The 18021-nt window shown below is 45.0% G+C and overlaps 1 protein-coding gene across 1 annotated transcript in view; it reads left to right on the top strand.

The window, feature by feature from the left end:
- TMPRSS3 (transmembrane serine protease 3) overlaps positions 1-18021 on the top strand; it is a 265492-nt gene that overhangs the window by 172201 nt on the left and 75270 nt on the right. Inside the window, exon 10 of the mRNA XM_086948584.1 lies at positions 4225-4320. Within this exon, the coding sequence (XP_086804710.1) occupies positions 4225-4320 (96 nt within the window). The remainder of the gene's footprint in view (positions 1-4224; positions 4321-18021) is intronic.

Here is an 18021-nt window from a genome sequence, read left to right as displayed (position 1 = left end):
TTACTGCATTTTCTGTAACACTAGTTTGGGTGGACACGCCTGTTTCCACTCAAACCAACATTACACTGAGACTCAGACTCAGAATGAGGGCCGATGTGCAGGGTCTACATCTTACGTGTATGTGCAAAGTTAAGATATCTGTGATATTTCAACAGGCACTATTTATTTCTATGTTGTTAAGCCAGAAAACCTTATCAATGTGAACTCTTGCCTTCCTGCCTACACCCTCCAGCAATTCCGTGAATTGTTTCAAACTTTAGGCCCCCACTTACATCCAATTTATTGTGGTATAAAGGTAGTTTGAAGTGTGGGAGATGCAGTCAATGTATGCTATTTCTCACCAAGATACAACTCTTCTGTGTTCTTTGGCCACACCCATCTACACCCTTAAGGTGACTTAAAATACTATGGTAGATCTTCTGCAGGTGTAGTAGGGTTCCTGCATGTATAATATCACAGCATGCAAACTTTTGAATCACCAGTCAAGTTTGAAAGCCTATTTTGAAATGCTATCCATGCATAACCCTATCACATGCGCAGAAAAAGCTGCACAAATCAGGCACACCATCACTAGAAAATGCTCAAGTTTCAGAAGAAAATACTAACTTCACTTTCAAACCTTCAGCAGAACCTACAGACCAAGTAAAACCAACTTGAATGAACATGGTTGGATAGAGGATTACGGTAGGTCAGAAAGTTTGCCTCAAAACAAACATCAATCCATTTGATCAGTCATGCAAGAAGAACATAATGTAATGAGGCTGCTGGAAGGGTCAGAGCAGGCATTCGAAGCTTTGGGTATGGTAGGCAGACTTGGAAGAGTTTAAAAGTCTCATAGTGAGATAAGGACCTTTTTCAATTTAAACAGGTTTCAACTTTTTCACATAGTTGCTGCTGGGTCTCCTCAATCCTCCAGTGTATCTCCACATACAAACTTTTCCCAGTTGTACATTTACGGTATGGTAGTAGGTGGAGAGCAGTAACACCTTGTTACTTTTCTAGAAATATTCAGGGCTTTATCTCACAAACTCAGTCCACTTGGACACAACGTCTGTGGGATCACCGTAGTCCATCCTACAGGTTCAATACTCCTTTCTAATCTCCAAATAAGACAGACCTGCAGGGCCCCTTTTGGGGACTTCAGGCTTCTCTGTCTCCAGGACTACAAACTTTCTAATCAGGCACTGTTAGGTCTGTAGTGCTTGTGCTCCTAGCAGAAACTTGCAGGCTTTAAAGCAGGCTAGTAGACTGGGGCCTTCATTGAGCCTGGCTGTGAAGTCATTAGCCGATCTCCTTTAGCCCATGTGTTTAATCTTACTCCAAGAGTGTTGGACTTGGTGCTTTTTGCAGGGTCATCCCTGAACTTTATGCCTTCCTCTTAGCCTTTTTTCTGACATGGTGTTGGTGTTTCTAGGACTCTGGGCACTTTAGCACTGCTGTCCAGTGTAAAGTGTGTCTGCTCTCTGTGGTAAACATAGTAAGAATGGTCTACACCTGTTTGGCATATTTAATTTACCTCCCAGTCCATTGTAAAGTGGTATCTCAGATACACAGGGCTTGTGAATTAAATGCTACTGGTGGGCTTGCAGCGCTGATTGTGCCACCCACCAAAGTAGCCTTTCAAACCTGTCTCAGGCCTCTGCCATTGCAGGGCCTGTTAGCGCAGTGCTACTGCTGCTGTGACATGACACCTAAAGTGTGGGCCACGTTTGTGACCCCCCTTTTACGGCATGTCAGTCACCCCTAAGGTGGGCCCTAGCTAGCTCTATGTGCAGGGTGCATTGTAGGTAAAAGGTAGGACAGGTACCTTAAGTGTGTGACATGTCCTGGTAGCGACAAACAGCCATTTTGGTTTCTCACTGCTTTGAGGCTTCCCTCTTAAAGGAATGCATTGGAGATTCCCTGATAAGTGTTTTAGTAGTAGTTCCCGATTTGAGAGGAGCAGTGTGGTCAAGTTGGAATAGTAATAATAAATGCTGTGCAATGGTGTGCACAGATTTATTATCACTATTTTAGAAATGCCACTTTTAGAAGTTGGAATTTCTGTGTACTAGCTTTCTGCCTGCTGATGTGTATTGCATGTCTGGAACTGGAGTGACAGGGGCTGGTGAGGTGTGTGTGGCTCCAGGGGGGGCAGGGTGAGTCAGCGCTAGGCTGAATAGATCTGCATTTGGAGTAGTGGGAGGAGTAGTCCCCTGACCCTGAATAGGTCTGTACTTGCCTAGGTGAATGCTGGCTCCGTCCCCCATGTGGTGTGTCTGATGACCGAGCCCACACCTGATAAAGGGGAAGAGGAGCACGGTAAACAGAGAGCTCCAATATCCCCCAGAACCAGTTGGGACTGGTTCCCCCAGCCCTATGCCAGGGCAGAACAAAGACATAATGGGGTATAAATATTGGTGCTGTGACCCCATGTAAGGGTGCTTGTGCTTCCTTGTGCTTTGGGACTTGCTGCTGCTGGGCCCCAGGAGGAACCAACGCATGAGACTGCCTCCCTGCTGTAGGGCCGGGTGAGCTGGCCTGCCTGGGCCCAGCCTTTGCCTTGAAACCTTTCTGGGAGCTTAGCGCCTCGTGAGCGCCGCAACGCTTTTCTTGATTCTCCCAGGACAGGAGAAACTTTGGTGGCAGGCAGTGCTGGGCTGTGGCATTGTCAGAGGGAATCCCAGTGTGGGGATTCCCCCGTGCTAAGGGAAGGAAGCAGGAGCCCAGGGCTCATTGATGCCAGCCTTGAGAAGCGGGAGCCTACCCCGCTGTTGTGTGCCCCTCTGAGCGGGAGCCCATCTCGCATTGGTCTGGAGAAGAGGAGCACCGCACCTTGAACGCAACCGGAAGCCAGGCACCTGCTGCTTCACTCTGGGCAGGGCCAACAGAAGGAGGCTGCTGAGGCTGCCAATTGCAGCGCGGTAGGAGTGGAAGTCAGGCCACACAGTGCCTGATGTGAGGCGGGGCTCCCATATCAGTGAGGGAAGCCCCACGGGCCCCAGAAGAGTCAGGAGCCTTGCAGGCTCCATCTTCGCTCCCGCTTCATGGAAAAGAGAGAGAGGCGGGTCCCGAGAGGCCCCAGGAGAGGAGACTGGAGGAGTCAAGAAGGAGAGCCTGGTGAGTGGGACTCGAATTTGCACATTGTTAGTGCCAGTGCAAAGCTGATTTATCTCAACTGCACCACGAGAGAGCGGGCAGCTGCAACGGAGGAGCATCTCTTTTGGTTTTGTGTACCAAGGAAGTGGTGAGCTGCACCCCTCGGCCCCCAGTGCATGACGCACAATGCTTTTGCTGCCAAGACAGCCAGAGGACCATGGAAGGTCCTATAGTTACGCCCTGACCTTTGGGACAGAGGGCATTTGAGTCAGTTGGCTTGGGGTCATGGTAGGTACTTGCGGCTACTAGTAGGGCGCAAGGCCCTAAAGGATTGCATAATGTGTTTATTCTGAGGGTGATGTATTCACCTGGGGAGTGTTACTAAGGTGCACTCCTAAATGTGTTTTATGCTTATGATGGTTATGCATAATGTGTTTTATGCCTAATGTGAAGCAGACCTAATGCGTTTATGTTGCGTGTCATAATGCTAAGTACAGTATTTCGACCAGTAGTTGCTGGTTGCCTTATATTTGCTACTTGTGCTTTCTAATGGTTCTGACCGTGGCCCGATTGGCCCGGTCATATATATAATCCCCTGTAAATTATTACCTGGTGCCAGTTGGCACAGTGTATATGTGTGATTATGATGTAATATGTTTTGGACAATACAAAGGGTATTTTTTATATAACCTTTGTGAATGGGGCACAGAGATCGAAATGCGCATTTCAGGGTAGGTCTCAAAACCTACCTCTTCAAAAGTCTTCCTTTCATCCTAGTTAAGATCCCCTCTTCCCCCACTTCACTCCTCTGATGTCTTTTCACATTTATTATCATGAATCATCATTGTAAATATGCCTGCATGTCTTTCCAACTACACATCTTGGCTGTGCATCTTACTGCTATGTGCAGCGCTCTGCTGCATTCCAGGGCAAGGGTTGCGCTATGGACATATTTCCGAGAAATAGATATTCATCTGTTTACCTGTTCTTGGTCTGGAAGAGTGTGAAGACTAGTAGGTAGAACACATTATGTTACATCTCTTCATTATCCTTATGAAATTTATATTTATAAAAATGCACAAATGTCATGTTCGAATTCTGCAGAGTGGCATTATTCTCATATGGTATTTCTTTTGCTACGAGTAGGCCTCGTACAGCCCATCTGCCTGCCCAATTACGGTGAGGAATTTCCAGATGGGAAGCTCTGCTGGATATCAGGATGGGGCGCCCTGGAAGAAGGAGGTAATGCCTGAATGTAATTCATTACAATGTCCTTACACTGAAACAAATCTCATCAACATTCAGTATAACATTTGGATTTCATGATCCAGTTACATGTCAAGCGAGAGAGGATGATCTTTTTGTTTTTGCAAACGTTTTTGTTGTTGTTGCATATTAGGAAATCTAGAGGCATCTATTCACCAACCAATCGCTTCTCTGCAACCATATGTTTAAAGAGAGTATGTTTGATGAAATAAGCTTACATTTATCAAACTCTTAAAAATGAAAGAGGTGGCACGATGGATGCCATGAGTAGCTCAGTCTGCAGCAGTATTGCTGTACAGGTGAGGACCAAGGTTGGCGATGAAGGAAGAAGTGAGCAGTTGTGCCTTTCGGCCATTTGCAAAAGTCCAATGGGGCAGATTTATGAAGGCCTTGCGCCGCCGGTGCGTCATTTTTAACATGGGAAAAAGTGACGCACCGGCGGCGCAAGGCCTTCATAAATCTGCCCCCAACAGTCACACCTCACTCACCCATCACTTCAGCGCCTTTTCAGGGGTACGATGCACTGTACAAATAGTGCAATACAACACAAAAATATCTGCCATTCAAAACCATGTCCCACGTCCGCAAACCCACAGACATAAAACAGTAGAGTAAATCCTGCCTCTGTTGGAAGAGGTATCCACAGGGTGGGTGAGGAGTGGCAGGAGATCCTAGATGCAAGAGACCTCTTGGGATGAGGAATTGCACAAGAGATCATGTGCAAAATCAAATTGCACATGGTATATGTAGGAGAAATTGATGTATTTTCCTCCTCGAGGTTCTGCGATGTAAACAGTTCCAGTTTTACTCTTTTTCAATGCAAACTCTTCCTCACTAGCACAGGTAGTGCTTTAGATTCTAACAGACGTCACTTACAGGACTAGATTATGCAGTGGCTGAATAGCCTCATGCATTTAATGTTGTAATCATGACGTCATGTACAAGACCACCACACTAATTCAGTTTGCAATTAAAAACATTTATCATATCTGAGCAACCTGCAGCGTGTCTGGTGCTGTGAGTTGTCGGTGCACGGATGGGCATAGACAGGCTTGCGTTGGGCGTGCCCGCTGCATGGCAGCGCCAGCGTTCTGCCTATGTAGACTGTCGGTCAAAAAAGCTAGACTGCCAACCAAAATGGCAGCTGGCACCTGCTTGCTCTCACAGGTGAGTCAGGATTAAAGTGCAAGTATGCCTGGTAAGTTAAATACAAAATTATAGAATTAGGAACTGACCCATTTTCAAAGCCCCCAAATACTGTACACTGCTGGCCAGCCTTAATGAACTCTGCGCGGTATCTCCAGCGTTCTGCTTATGTAGACTGTCAGTCAAAAAAGTTAGATCAAAATGGAGGCCAGCAACTGCTCGGTCTCAGAGGTGAGTCAGGACTAAAGTGCAAGTATGCCAGGTAAGTTAAATAAAAAATAAAACAATCAGCAACTGACACATTTTCAAAGCCCCAAATACTGTGCAAATACAATATTATTTTATTTTCAAATATTTAAGCACACAAAGATGTTTGACAGAATACTGACCACAAGAATATCATAGTGCAAAAATAATGTCAAAATATTGGCAAATCAATGATAAACTTTACATACATGTAGTGTAAAGTCAATGAATATTAACAACAAAAATATTGTTGACTCAAATCTTGACATTCCATTTGTAGCTACCTGTTTTTAAATGGAATTAACATAATTGTAATGTTATTGTACTCTCAAAATAATTTAACTTTAATAAAAACTATATTATATATGAAAAATATTTAAAAGAATATTTATATTAATTTATAAACAGTTAAAAATGTGATTCTTGAACATATTCATACAATTGTTTTTTACAATCATTTCTACAGCAACATAGGAAAAGCACTCACTGGAACTGCTGAATCTTCAAAGTATGTATAATTGACTTGCAGAATGCTACATCTCTTGACAAGTTCAGTCCCAAGGGTCTTGATCACGATTAGAAAAATACACGTTAACTTGCAATTATTATCAAAAAATTTAAAATTTAAATATACATTCAAATACATTTGTTATACCAATAAATATCATTATTAAGCATTTGTTTATATTAAATATTAAAACACAATATAAACATGTATAAATTATAATTTTGAAAATATATTTTAAAATTATTAACCCATTAAGAAAAAATAAAAGTACATAACAAACTAATATTTCTATTTATGCTACAAAACAAAAAAATCGAAAGTAGTTTTGAAAACATAAACAATTACCAAAATATTAAATTAATTAAAAAAATACATGCTTTTACACATATTAACCTCTAAAAAAATCCAGAATGAAGCACATTTCTAACTCTTATTGAAAAACATAAAAAATAAACACAAAACAATTCAAATACACTACTCTAACCACACTTGAACAAACATTGTGGATTATACGTAGATGGTGGGAAGACGACGTCAGTTTTGCGAATTGAACTACAAACTATACCGCATTGGGAAACTGCAAACATGAACTGGGGAGGATAGTTAGGCATACTGTTCTAACTCTCAGAGCCAGACTAGGGAACAAAAAGCAGCTGTGGTAAAAATGCTCAAACCAGCTCCACTCTCTTCGTCTCCCCATACAATGTTTCTCTTTCCATCCATCCTTACTCTACTTCTCTCCTGTCAAGTCAAGTCAATAAATTTGTATAGCGCGCTACATACCCAGAGGGTCTCAAGGCGCTTGAGGAAGGGTGGGGAATTACTTGTCAAATATCCACGTTTTAAGTTGCTTTCTGAATGCTAGGTAGTTCTGAGTAAGGCGAAGATGAGTGGGAAGTGAGTTCCAGGTTTTAGCTGCCAGGTAGGAGAAGGATCTACCTCCCATGGTGGTTTTGTTGATGCGAGGTACAGTGGCAAGGGCTTGGTTGGAGGATCGTAGCTGGCGGGAGGGTGTGTAGAAGGACAGTCGTGTGTTGAGGCATTCGGGTCCGATTTCGTAGAGTGCTTTGTGTGCGTGGGTTAGGAGACGGAAAGTAATCCTCTTATTGACGGGGAGCCAGTGGAAGTTTTTCAGGTGGCCAGAGATGTGTTCTTTACGCGGTATGTCTAATATGAGTCTGGCTGAAGCGTTCTGGATGCGTTGGAGTTTTTTCCGGATTTTTGCAGTGGTACCGGCGTAGAGGGTGTTTCCGTAGTCCAGTCGGCTCGTGACCAGAGCGTGAGTGACTGTTTTTCTAGTTTCGGTGGGGATCCAGCAAAATGTTTTTTTGAGCATGCGAAGAATGTTGAAGCAAGATGAAGAAACGGCGTTGACTTGTCTGTTCATCGAGAGTGAGGAATCCAGGATGACGCCCAGGTTGCGTGCGTGGTCCGTCGGGATAGGTGCTTTTCCAAGGGCCTCTGGCCACCAAGAGTCATCCCAGGCGGAGGGGGAGGTGCCTAGGATGAGGACTTCTGTTTTGTCTGAGTTCAGTTTCAGACGGCTGTGCTTCATCCATTCGGCTACTTCTTTCATTCCTTCATGCAGGTTGGTTTTGGCCGTGTTCGGATCTTTGGTGAGTGATAGGATCAGTTGAGTGTCGTCGGCGTAGGAGATGATGTTGAGGTTGTGTTGGCGTGCGATGGCCGCGAGGGGGCTCATGTATACGTTGAAGAGGGTGGGGCTGAGTGAGGACCCTTGGGGTAGGCCGCAGATGACTTCAGTGGCCTCTGACTTGAATGGTGGGAGGCGGACTCTCTGGGTTCTTCGGGGAGGAACGAGGTGATCCCTTCCAGTGCTTTTCCATGGATTCCGACGTTTCTGAGGCGTTGTAAAAGGGTGCTATGACAGACCGTGTCGAATGTTGCGGAGAGGTCGCGGAGAGGTCGCGGAGGATGAGGGCGACTGTGTCTCCATTGACCAGTAGAGTTCGAATGTCGTCTGTTGCTGCGATGAGGGCGGTTTCAGTGCTGTGCTTGGCTCGGAAGCCGGATTGTGAGGAGTCGAGGGATTTGTTGGTTTCGAGGAATGCGGCGAGCTGGTTGTTGACCGCTTTCTCGATGACTTTGGCCGGGAATGGAAGGAGTGAGATAGGGCGGTAGTTTTTGAGTTCGGTGGGGTCAGCTGTGGGTTTCTTCAGGAGGGCGCTGAGATCGGCATGTTTTCAGCTTTCCGGGAAGGTTGCGGAGTTGAGGGAGCAGTTGATGACGTCTCAGAGGTGCGGTGCTATAATGGAGTCTGCTTTGTTGAAGATGTGGTGAGGGCATGGGTCTGTGGGGGATCCTGAGTGGATAGAGTTCATCAGACGGATGGTGTCCTCAGTGGAGATTGGCTTCCAGTTATTGAGGATGTTCAGGGGGGGTGGGGTCCTGCAGGGGGTTGGGTGGGTTGGTCTTCGGGTCGGTTGTCGAAGCTGTTGTGGATGTCTGCAATTTTGTTGTGGAAGAATGAGGCTTGGGAGTCGCAGAGGGCTTGAGAGGGGGTGATGTCATTGGAGTTGGCCGAGAGGTTGGTAAATTCCTTGACGATGTTGAATAATTCCTTGCTGTTGTGGGCGTTGTTATCTAGTCGGTCCTTGAAAGCAGCTTTCTTGGCGTTCCGGATCAGTTGGTGGTGTATGCGGGTGGCGTTTTTGAAGGCGTCCTTGGTGCTGGTGGTTGGGTCTTTTTTCCAGGCCTTTTCAAGGGAGCGGCAGAGTTTCTTGGATTTCTTAAGATCATCATTGAACCAGGAGGCCTTCTTGCTGCCTAGTTTGATTTGTCGTTTTTTCAGTGGTGCTAAGATGTCGGCGCTGTTGGATAACCATTGGGTGAGGTTGGTGGCTGCTTGGTCTGGGTTTGAGGAGTGAGCTGGGGGGTTTTGAAGAAGCGATGAGGAGATCTGGTCGATGGTGATATTGTTCCAGTTTCTTTGCAGAGTGGGTTGGGGGTGGTTGTTGGAAGTGGGCTTGTTGTAGGTGAAGTGAACGCAGCTGTGGTCAGTCCAAAGGAGAGCTGTGGTGTGGCTGAAGGAGACATGTTTGCTGGAGGTGAAGATAGGGTCGAGTGTGTGACCTGCGATGTGGGTGGAGGTGGTGACAAGTTGTTTAAGTCCGAGGTTGGCGAGGTTGTCCAAAAGGGTGGTGGTGTTGTGGTCGTTGTTCTTTTCAAGGTGAAAGTTGAGGTCTCCCAAAAGGATGTAATCCTTGGAGGGGAGCGCGTGTGGAGTGATGAAGTCCGTGATGTCTTCACTAAACTGTGCGCGGGGTCGTGGTGGCCTGTAAAGGAGGGTGCCTCGGAGTGTGGTTTTGGGGTCGATGTGGATCTGGAAGTGAAGGTGTTCAGAGTTGGCAAGATTGACGTCTGAGCTGGTTGAGATGCGGATGGATTTCTTATGGACGATAGCGATACCTCCTCCTGTGTGGCCGGTACGGTCCTTGCGTATGATCTTATAGTCTTCCGGAATGGCAATGGTGATGTCTGGAGCTGATGAGGCGTTCATCCATGTTTCTGTTAGGAAGGCAACGTCCGGAGAGATGGTGTCTAGTAGTTTCCAGAGGTCAATGGCGTGCCTGTGGACCGATCGGGTGTTGAGCAGGATGCATTGTAGGTGGTTGGGGTTGGATATCTGTTGTGTGATCGAAGATGAGGAGTTATTCTTGGTGCCGTCGAACTTGCAGGAGTTGCAGGAAAAGGGTCCATGGGTGTGTCCAGGGGCGGCTTGGACGCAGTTGAGGGAACGGCCGGAGTTGAGGGCTAGGAGGGTGGCGGCATCGTAAGTAATGCGGGAGGGGTGGACATTACGAGGACCAGGGGCTCTGGCGCTGGGCGCGGGCCAGGCGCGGACGGGCGTAGACGGGCTTACCTTTGGCGCACCTTCGGTGCGAATGGGGCGCGGTCGCTGCGCGTGGACGCTGCGCGTTAGAGGATCTACCATAAGTAGTTAGAGGAGGGGGAGGGGCGAGGGGTGGTCAGCTGGGAGGCGGGATGCGGGGTGGAGCTGCAGGCAGGGACAAAACAACAACAACAAGATGGCAGGCAAAGCGGAAGTGAGGACGACGGGGCTGGGGTGGGCAGGGTCGCCGGTCCAGTCAGTACAGCAAACAGCCAAGCCAGCAAATAAGTAACAAGTGCACCGAACGAGGATAAAGTCCTAGCACACAACAACAATGCAAATTAATTACAATAGCGCTAGCGTTAGACTCAGCTCCACCTAATTAAGCGTAGGCACAATAGCGCTAGCGTTAGATTAAAATTCGACTAATTAGGCGTCTCTCTTCTTCGCCTCTGATAGCTTCCTCTCTACCCTGCTAACTCCAGTCAAACAAACACAGGGGAAAGAAAATAGATGTATGGAGGGCAAATGTGCTATTCTATATCCAGTCTAAGAAAAATTGGAGAAGCTATAAACATTGGGGACAGGGGCATATTCAATATTCTTATTCCAATTTAACACAAACATTGGGGAAATTGCATACATTGAGGAGATCATGCGTTGTATTCTTATCCTAATCTAAGAAACACTGGTGAATGTGCATTCATGGGGTAGGGGTTTGGATTTACTATTCTTACTACAGTCAAGCAAAATCTGAGGAAAGTGCATACATCAGAAAGGGAGGCTTAAACATACTATTTGAACTACAAACTAAAACACATAGGGTAACAAACATACATTGTGGTTAGGTGAGGGTTACTATTTTAAACACAGTCTAATAAACACTGGGGAAGGCGAATATAAATTGGGGAGGGCCACATTCAATATATTCAAATAATGTCAATAAATTCAATTTTTCAGACTTTTTAAATGCAGCTAAATTGCTACAAAATCAAACACTAATTAAAGCATTTTTTTTAAATGAACAGTAGACCCTCCACTCACACATACAATACAACATAAAAATCTACTTTGATACTGAAAAATGATCTTCAACCTCCTCATTTGAATATTAATTTCTGAATGAATTATACATTAATACTTTAAAGAAATACCAACAAATTCTCCATAAGTTCTCAGCAACTGTTTATAAATGTTAACAAATGCTTTAAAAAGTATGACTTTTTATTTTTTAACTAATTAGATCTATGAACAACATGTGCATAATTAATACATTAAGCAATTAGTATCAATTTACATATAATTTAGCCGCAGAGTGTGGGTTCTTGGTTTGATCTACTGCGAGGGCGACAGCGGACCCTTTATCCTATCTTTGAACTGCCCACAGGACTCTGGAGGCAAGCGAGGAGAGCACTGTGACCCTGGGCTTGTGGTAGTCGTGCCGGAACACCAAGGCGGACTCCAAGTCCCAGGATCCTTCAGCTGGCACCACCAGGCCCGGGAGCAAGCCGCGCCCACATCTCCCATCCTACATAACTGCACCATCTTCCCCGCGATGTGGGAGCGCGCGGGAGTGTCCCGGGAGAAGCCCGGGACAAGGGCGGGCCCTCTTAGGCCCACAGAGGCCAGTGGAGGCTGGGCTGGGCCTCCCCCCCTTCGACGTGCAACCCACGGCGAGGACGGACTGTTTGTACGAGACTCTAGTAAGCAGATCCACTTAAAGCTCTTCATTTGGCCTTCTTGATAATTTATAAATGTACAATTACAGTTCTGTCTGAGACAGCACTAAAGGTTAAGCGTGATTTCACCAGCCTCTATAGTTTTTAGTACGCATCATGACCTTGCCTGTCTCCAAAGAAAAATCCTTAGTGGGAAGAGGAGGCAATCGAGGAACGTTAGACAATTATGTCATTAGGGTTACCGCAGGAATCGACAGGGATATTGCACTTGCTGAGCGACGGGTCAAGAGACGTCGTTTTGTTGAGCTTATCATGAACAAACGTTCATCTCTGGGCCCGTTAGAGCTAGCCATGTCACCGCACTCCAGCACGCTTCGCGAAAGTGAGGGTTCTGATGCATCTTTCTGTGACAACATTCCGTTACTCCTCCGAGATAGAACCCCCCCATTCGAGTCAAATAACGACTTGATCATAAACCTTTCTGCTTCGTTTGGTAACACCATACCAGAGGCAGAAGCCCTGCCAGACACACCGTCACCAATTGTAGAGACTGTCCAAAAATCTAACACAATTCCCAAAATCCCTCCAGTACAAGGCCCACCCCCGAAAAAACGGAGAAAGAGGGGGAGTGGACCACAGAGAAATAAGATTAATCCAACTAATTTTGATAACTCTAAGAGCTCCTCATCCAATGCACCCACATTACCCGCACAAGCTATTCCACCACACTTCCCAATAATAGAAACATCTGGCACTGACCTAATGGGAAGTATTGAAAAACTGATTAGATCTCTCACATTGCCTTTAGTAGAGAGACTAAAAAGAATAGCCCAACAGTTGGGGAACTTAGAACAGGCAATCGGGGAAATCAAAGAGGGAACTAAGGATTTACCAAAGCCCCCACTAGTGCCCTTAACTACTGCCCCAAACACTATTGTCCAAAAGGGAGTAAAATCCACAAATCAAGTTAAATCGAAAACCCTCAAACCAATGTCCCCCAAAAAAATTCGGCAAAATGTAAAAATCATAGAAAAAGAAGCTCAGGTAGGTGGGAAACCTAATCTCTCAGGAAGTGCCCAAAAACCTAATGGCCATGAAGATTCTGCGAGGACATCTGTGCCTAAGAGGCAAAATGTGGAACTGCCTCCGGAAGCAGCTCCGCTTGTGGTGGTCCTCACGGGAGTCCCAGACTTAGAGGATGGGAAGAGAGAAGACCAATACCAGCTAAAAAATAAATTCGTATTTTGGCTCAGGCAGAACCGACCACTTCCTCCAAATGTAAATGGTGATATTTTAAATGGTAGGCGTCTTCCCTGGTTAGGACACAGAATAAAGAACATTACGGGGATATTATTATAATAAATTTCAGAGATAAAAGGGCAGTTAGACATGTTTTAAACTGGTCCCCCTCAAACGGCAGCAATGCAATTATACCACGTGAATTGCTCTACTTTTACCCTAGAGCACTGATGACCTCTGTAACTAATTCGAGGCCCCTATTTCGAAATCAGGACGATCGCATTAGACCTTTACTCCAACATCAGGATGATCACCGTAGGCCCCCACCTAAACATCAAGTTGATCGCTTCAAGCACCCACCTCAACACCTGGACGACTGCTTTAGACCTCTACTCCTACATCAGAAGGATCACTATAGACCCTTATATCAATATCAGAATAATGTTTTTAGGCCCCTACCTCAAAATCAGGATGGCTGTTTTGGGCCTCCATCTCAGCCTCAGGTTGATCGTTTCAGCCCCTCACTTCAATATCAGAATGGTCACTTTAGGCCCCCATCTCAACATCAGGATGGTCGTTTTAGGTCCCTATTTAAATATCAGGATTACCGCTTTAGGCCCATATTTCAACATCAGGACGATCACTTCTTACCTGTCTACAACCGCTACACTGTATTATCAGGTTTGGAGGGAGTGGACTGACTTGATTTTTGGGGTATAGTAGAGGATGCTGCTGATAGTCAATAAAAGGTGTCTTCTACAAGCATAGAACTAAATACTAACTATACTGATCATGTCTCTCATGTCTTTCATCCAAGACGTAAAAGGTCTCAGGTCACATCCACTGACCTGTTGGGCAAGTCCATAGGTCTGAATCAGGTCCATTCTATCCCTGTTTCTGAACAGGATCTAAATCCCAATCCTGTCACTGGATCCGTATTAGATACGCAGGGAAGTATAGGGGAGGAGAAAAAACCCTGTATTGCAGTTCTATTTATGAACATAGCAGGCCAACGATCTAAGGTCATAAATGACGAATGGAGGGACTTTAGCCCTAAATTTGATATTATAGCACTTCAAGAGACCTGGGCTATTGACGTGATACATATGGAGGGATTTAAAACCTATTTCACACCTGCCCAACCTTCCATCTCAGGCAGAGCGAAAGGAGGTCTAACAATTTATGTTTTAAACCTCCTTAATACAACGGAAGTAGTGCCTATAAATCTGGATCCTAATTTTCAGATTCTTAGACTGAGCTTAAACAACAGGGATAGCCTCCTTATAGATGAATTTTTATAATAACCTTTCTGATGTTGAAGCAGTGAACTTGGTATCCTTACACGGTCTATATTAATAATTAAAACAAGGAAGACAGCTAATGAAGAGGTAATTTTTTGGGGGGGGGGATTTCAATCTGGGACCATGCCTTACTGGTAATAATAATATCTGTGGCATCCTGTATGAATTCGAAAACCCCATTTCACATTTTAGACATTCTACCTTAGGTAATTGTTTAAATGAAACCTTAGTTGAGCTAGACCTGGTCCAGGCAAATACCCTGAACAAGGAGAACTTAATACTGGCCCCTACATTTCACGGAAGAGGATACCAAACAACTATAGACTACATCCTGGTCTCAAATGGTGAGAGGACTATAGATGCAGGATTCACTAGACACAAAATTGCACTAAGCGATCATTATCCTCTCAGCATTTCTCTGTCATTGTCCCATAAACCGAAGAGTGGCCTGGGTTCCATTTTATCACGAAATAATCTGGCATTAAACAGATTAAATGGATATGCGCTGAAATGGGGGAAAGTAGACCCTATGGAAATAACAAAGTTAGTGATAGCGAGGGCCTACTCCTCCATTATGAAATGCCTTACTCCAGATACTACACATACAGAAGTCATTGACAACTTTGAATTGATCGTTAAAGCGATCAATGAGGCTCTGTGGGTAGAAATAAAACACAAGTCAAAAAAGAGGAAGGGTTCGTTTAACCACAAGTGCACGGTTGCTTACTCCAATTTAAAAACTGCATTGAGAAACTGGTGAGGATCCCATACGAGATAACATCATTAAGAAAAGCTTATAACTCTGCAATGAAAAACAGGAAAAAAGAACTAAAAAAACAACTCTGGGACAAATTGCATGAAACCTGCATCCATAAAAACTCGGCTGCTTTTTGGCAAGTGGTCAAGTCTCCCTTTTTAACTGACAATACTAATCATGCAAAGTTAGATTTAGCAATAGAGGAAAAGGAATGGGTTCTCCATTTTTCCAAGATTTTTTCAGTCGGTCCAGAGTCTGCCAAACCTCAGGACCTAAAACCTCAGAATTCTAATTCCCGGGACGTCCTAGATAGTGCCTATCCCATCGACCTACAGTTCTCATTGAAACAAACTGCCCAGGCTCTGAGAGCAAGTAAAAATGGGAAGGCACCGGGCCCAGATGGCGTCCCTATTGATTTATTCAAAGCTCAAATGGACCTCTGGACCCCCCTTCTAACTAGAGTCATGAACTCAACTTGCAATATAGGCTTACTGGTTTCATGGTCAAAATCTGTACTAGTTCCCATTTTTAAAAAAGGTGACCGGGAGTCAGTAACCTGCTATCGTCCAACCTCTCTTTTGGACTCCCTTGGAAAGGTGGCAGGTCGAGTCATTTTAGAGCAATTGCAAGATTGGGCGGACGATGGCAGGATTATTTCAGATCTACAGTACGGGTTTTGCCAGGGCTTGGGGACCATCGAACAGGCTTTAAACCTTTCACTCCTGATAGATAAGTATGTTTACATCAAAGGAGGAGACCTGTACATGGTCTATGTGGACCTATCGTCCACATTTGATTGTGTTTCCCACTCCAAACTTTGGACATTACTGGTTGACATGGGGGCTCCATTGAATTTGGTCAAGTTCCTTAGGGAACTTTACTCAAATGCCACTGCAAGAGTGCGTTACGGGGGGGGGGGGAGTTGACGGAAGAGTTCCCAGTAGAAAAAGGGGTTAGGCAAGGGTGTGTCCTGGCCCCTTTCCTCTTTACACTATATACTAATGGGCTGGAAAGAGAGATGATGAAGGGGTGCCAGGATCTCCCAATGGTGAACAATCGTCCAATACCTGCACTCCGTTATGCAGATGATACCGTCATATTAGCTCATACCCCCGTGAACTTCAAAAGAATTCGGAGAGATATTCCACATTTATGGCAGGCCTTGACCTGAAGATAAATGTCAGCAAAACCTTTGTCATGAGGGCAAGTTCTGGCCACAAAAGCAAAAGTAAAATGAGGGGCATCTATCTGAATCAAGAAAAAATAGCAATTACACAAAAATACTCCTATCTATGCATAACAATAGATCACAAACTATCCTGGAAACCGGCTTTAGAAACGAGAAAACTTCTTTTTTTAAGAACAACTACAGCCCTTGCAAATTTTACCAGGAAGTTGGGAAAGAGAGCTCCCCTGAAATTATTACGATCTATAAAGCTAAATGCCTATCTGTGGCTTTGTACGGGGCGCGTCTCTGGGGCTTTGTGGTTACGGATAGCATTCAGAGAGTCGAAAATTCTTTTCTGAGATTTCTTCTTGCAGTTCCTGGGAGTGCGGGTGCCTTTGCCTGTCACACAGAGCTGGGTCTTGTATATGCGACGGACCTAGCTAAAGTTGAACCACTTTTATTATGGCGCAGGATTTGGACTTCGGATAAAGCAACCCTTACCCAGTCTATTCTATCTGACTGTCTAAAAATGGACAATGCTCGCAGGTACAGGTGGTTGTGGTACATTGCGAGGTTTTTTCACGACTTGGGTTGGGATAAAAATTATCATAATCCCTCCTCAATACGTGAGGTTTCGAGGAAGGTCTTAAAAAAGAAATGTCTCGCCCATCTCGAAGAGCTGAGACTGATGAGTGAAGTTGCCAAACCTTCTGTTACCCACAGCTTAATGATACAACTGGTACCCACTATACAGCCGTACCTCACTTATCACACCACGAGTTACGAGCGTTACCTTCTGGTAAGATCTAGGATGATTTTTTCCATCGAATGGTTGCATTTCCAGCTCGAAACAACTGGGCTAAAGAACTTTCTTGCTGTCCCTGTGATGACACTTCTTTACAATCGACTTTGCACACCATTCTTTTCTGTAAATTTTATACTGAACCCAGGAAAAAATGGCTTATTCCGTTCCTGAGGCGTATTGGTTACAGACAATGTCGCCCAGCTTTACTTTTTTTACAGATGTTGAAGGGAGAGCAGTTGGTATTTATAGTAGTTAGCTTTCTTAAATGTATTGTTCGCCATCGTAGGAACTTAGATTAATATTGCACGGAGATCAGTTTTCAGGAGGACTTATTTACTGCCCCCCAGGCACCGCAACTAGATTTCTAGAAACTCTTAGTGAAGCTCTAGGTCAGCTCCTAACCCGATACCCACACTTCACTCTCCTGGGCGATTTTAATCTGCACCTCGACTCCAAAGCTGACGTTCAGGCACTAAATTTCCATCAAACCCTGGAAATTTTTAACCTTCAGCAAAGGGTTAAGCAACCCACTCACCTAACTGGACATACACTAGATGGGGTTTGCACTAACTTTCCCCTTCTAGAAACCCAAACTCCTGTTCCACAAATCTGGACAGACCATAACCTGATTCCGTTCTTCATTAGAACCCCGCGCCCTCAGAACTTAACCAAACCCAGTTCACTTCCAGAGAACTACGTCAACTGGAAAACGGTAGAGGACACTTTCAAACTCAAGCCTATCATTGAGACTCAGATCCCTAGTCTGACGGGTGACGTAGAACACGACTCTAAACTCTTCCATAAATGGATGCAGCATGAGATCAAAGTACGCGCCCCACCTAAACGCGCCCGGAAAACAGATAAAAGAGGCAAGATAAATGCCCCCTGGTTCACGCCAGAATTAGCCAAGGCCCATCTACTGTGCAAAAAAGGAGAACGTAATTGGCGTAAAACTTACGACATTACGGATAGAAA

Source organism: Lissotriton vulgaris, unplaced genomic scaffold (genome assembly GCF_964263255.1).
Source record: "Lissotriton vulgaris unplaced genomic scaffold, aLisVul1.2 SCAFFOLD_2812, whole genome shotgun sequence".
In the NCBI taxonomy this organism is placed as follows: domain Eukaryota; kingdom Metazoa; phylum Chordata; class Amphibia; order Caudata; family Salamandridae; genus Lissotriton; species Lissotriton vulgaris.
Note: the sequence above shows the minus strand (reverse complement) of the source record. Positions and strands in the feature narration are given on the sequence as shown.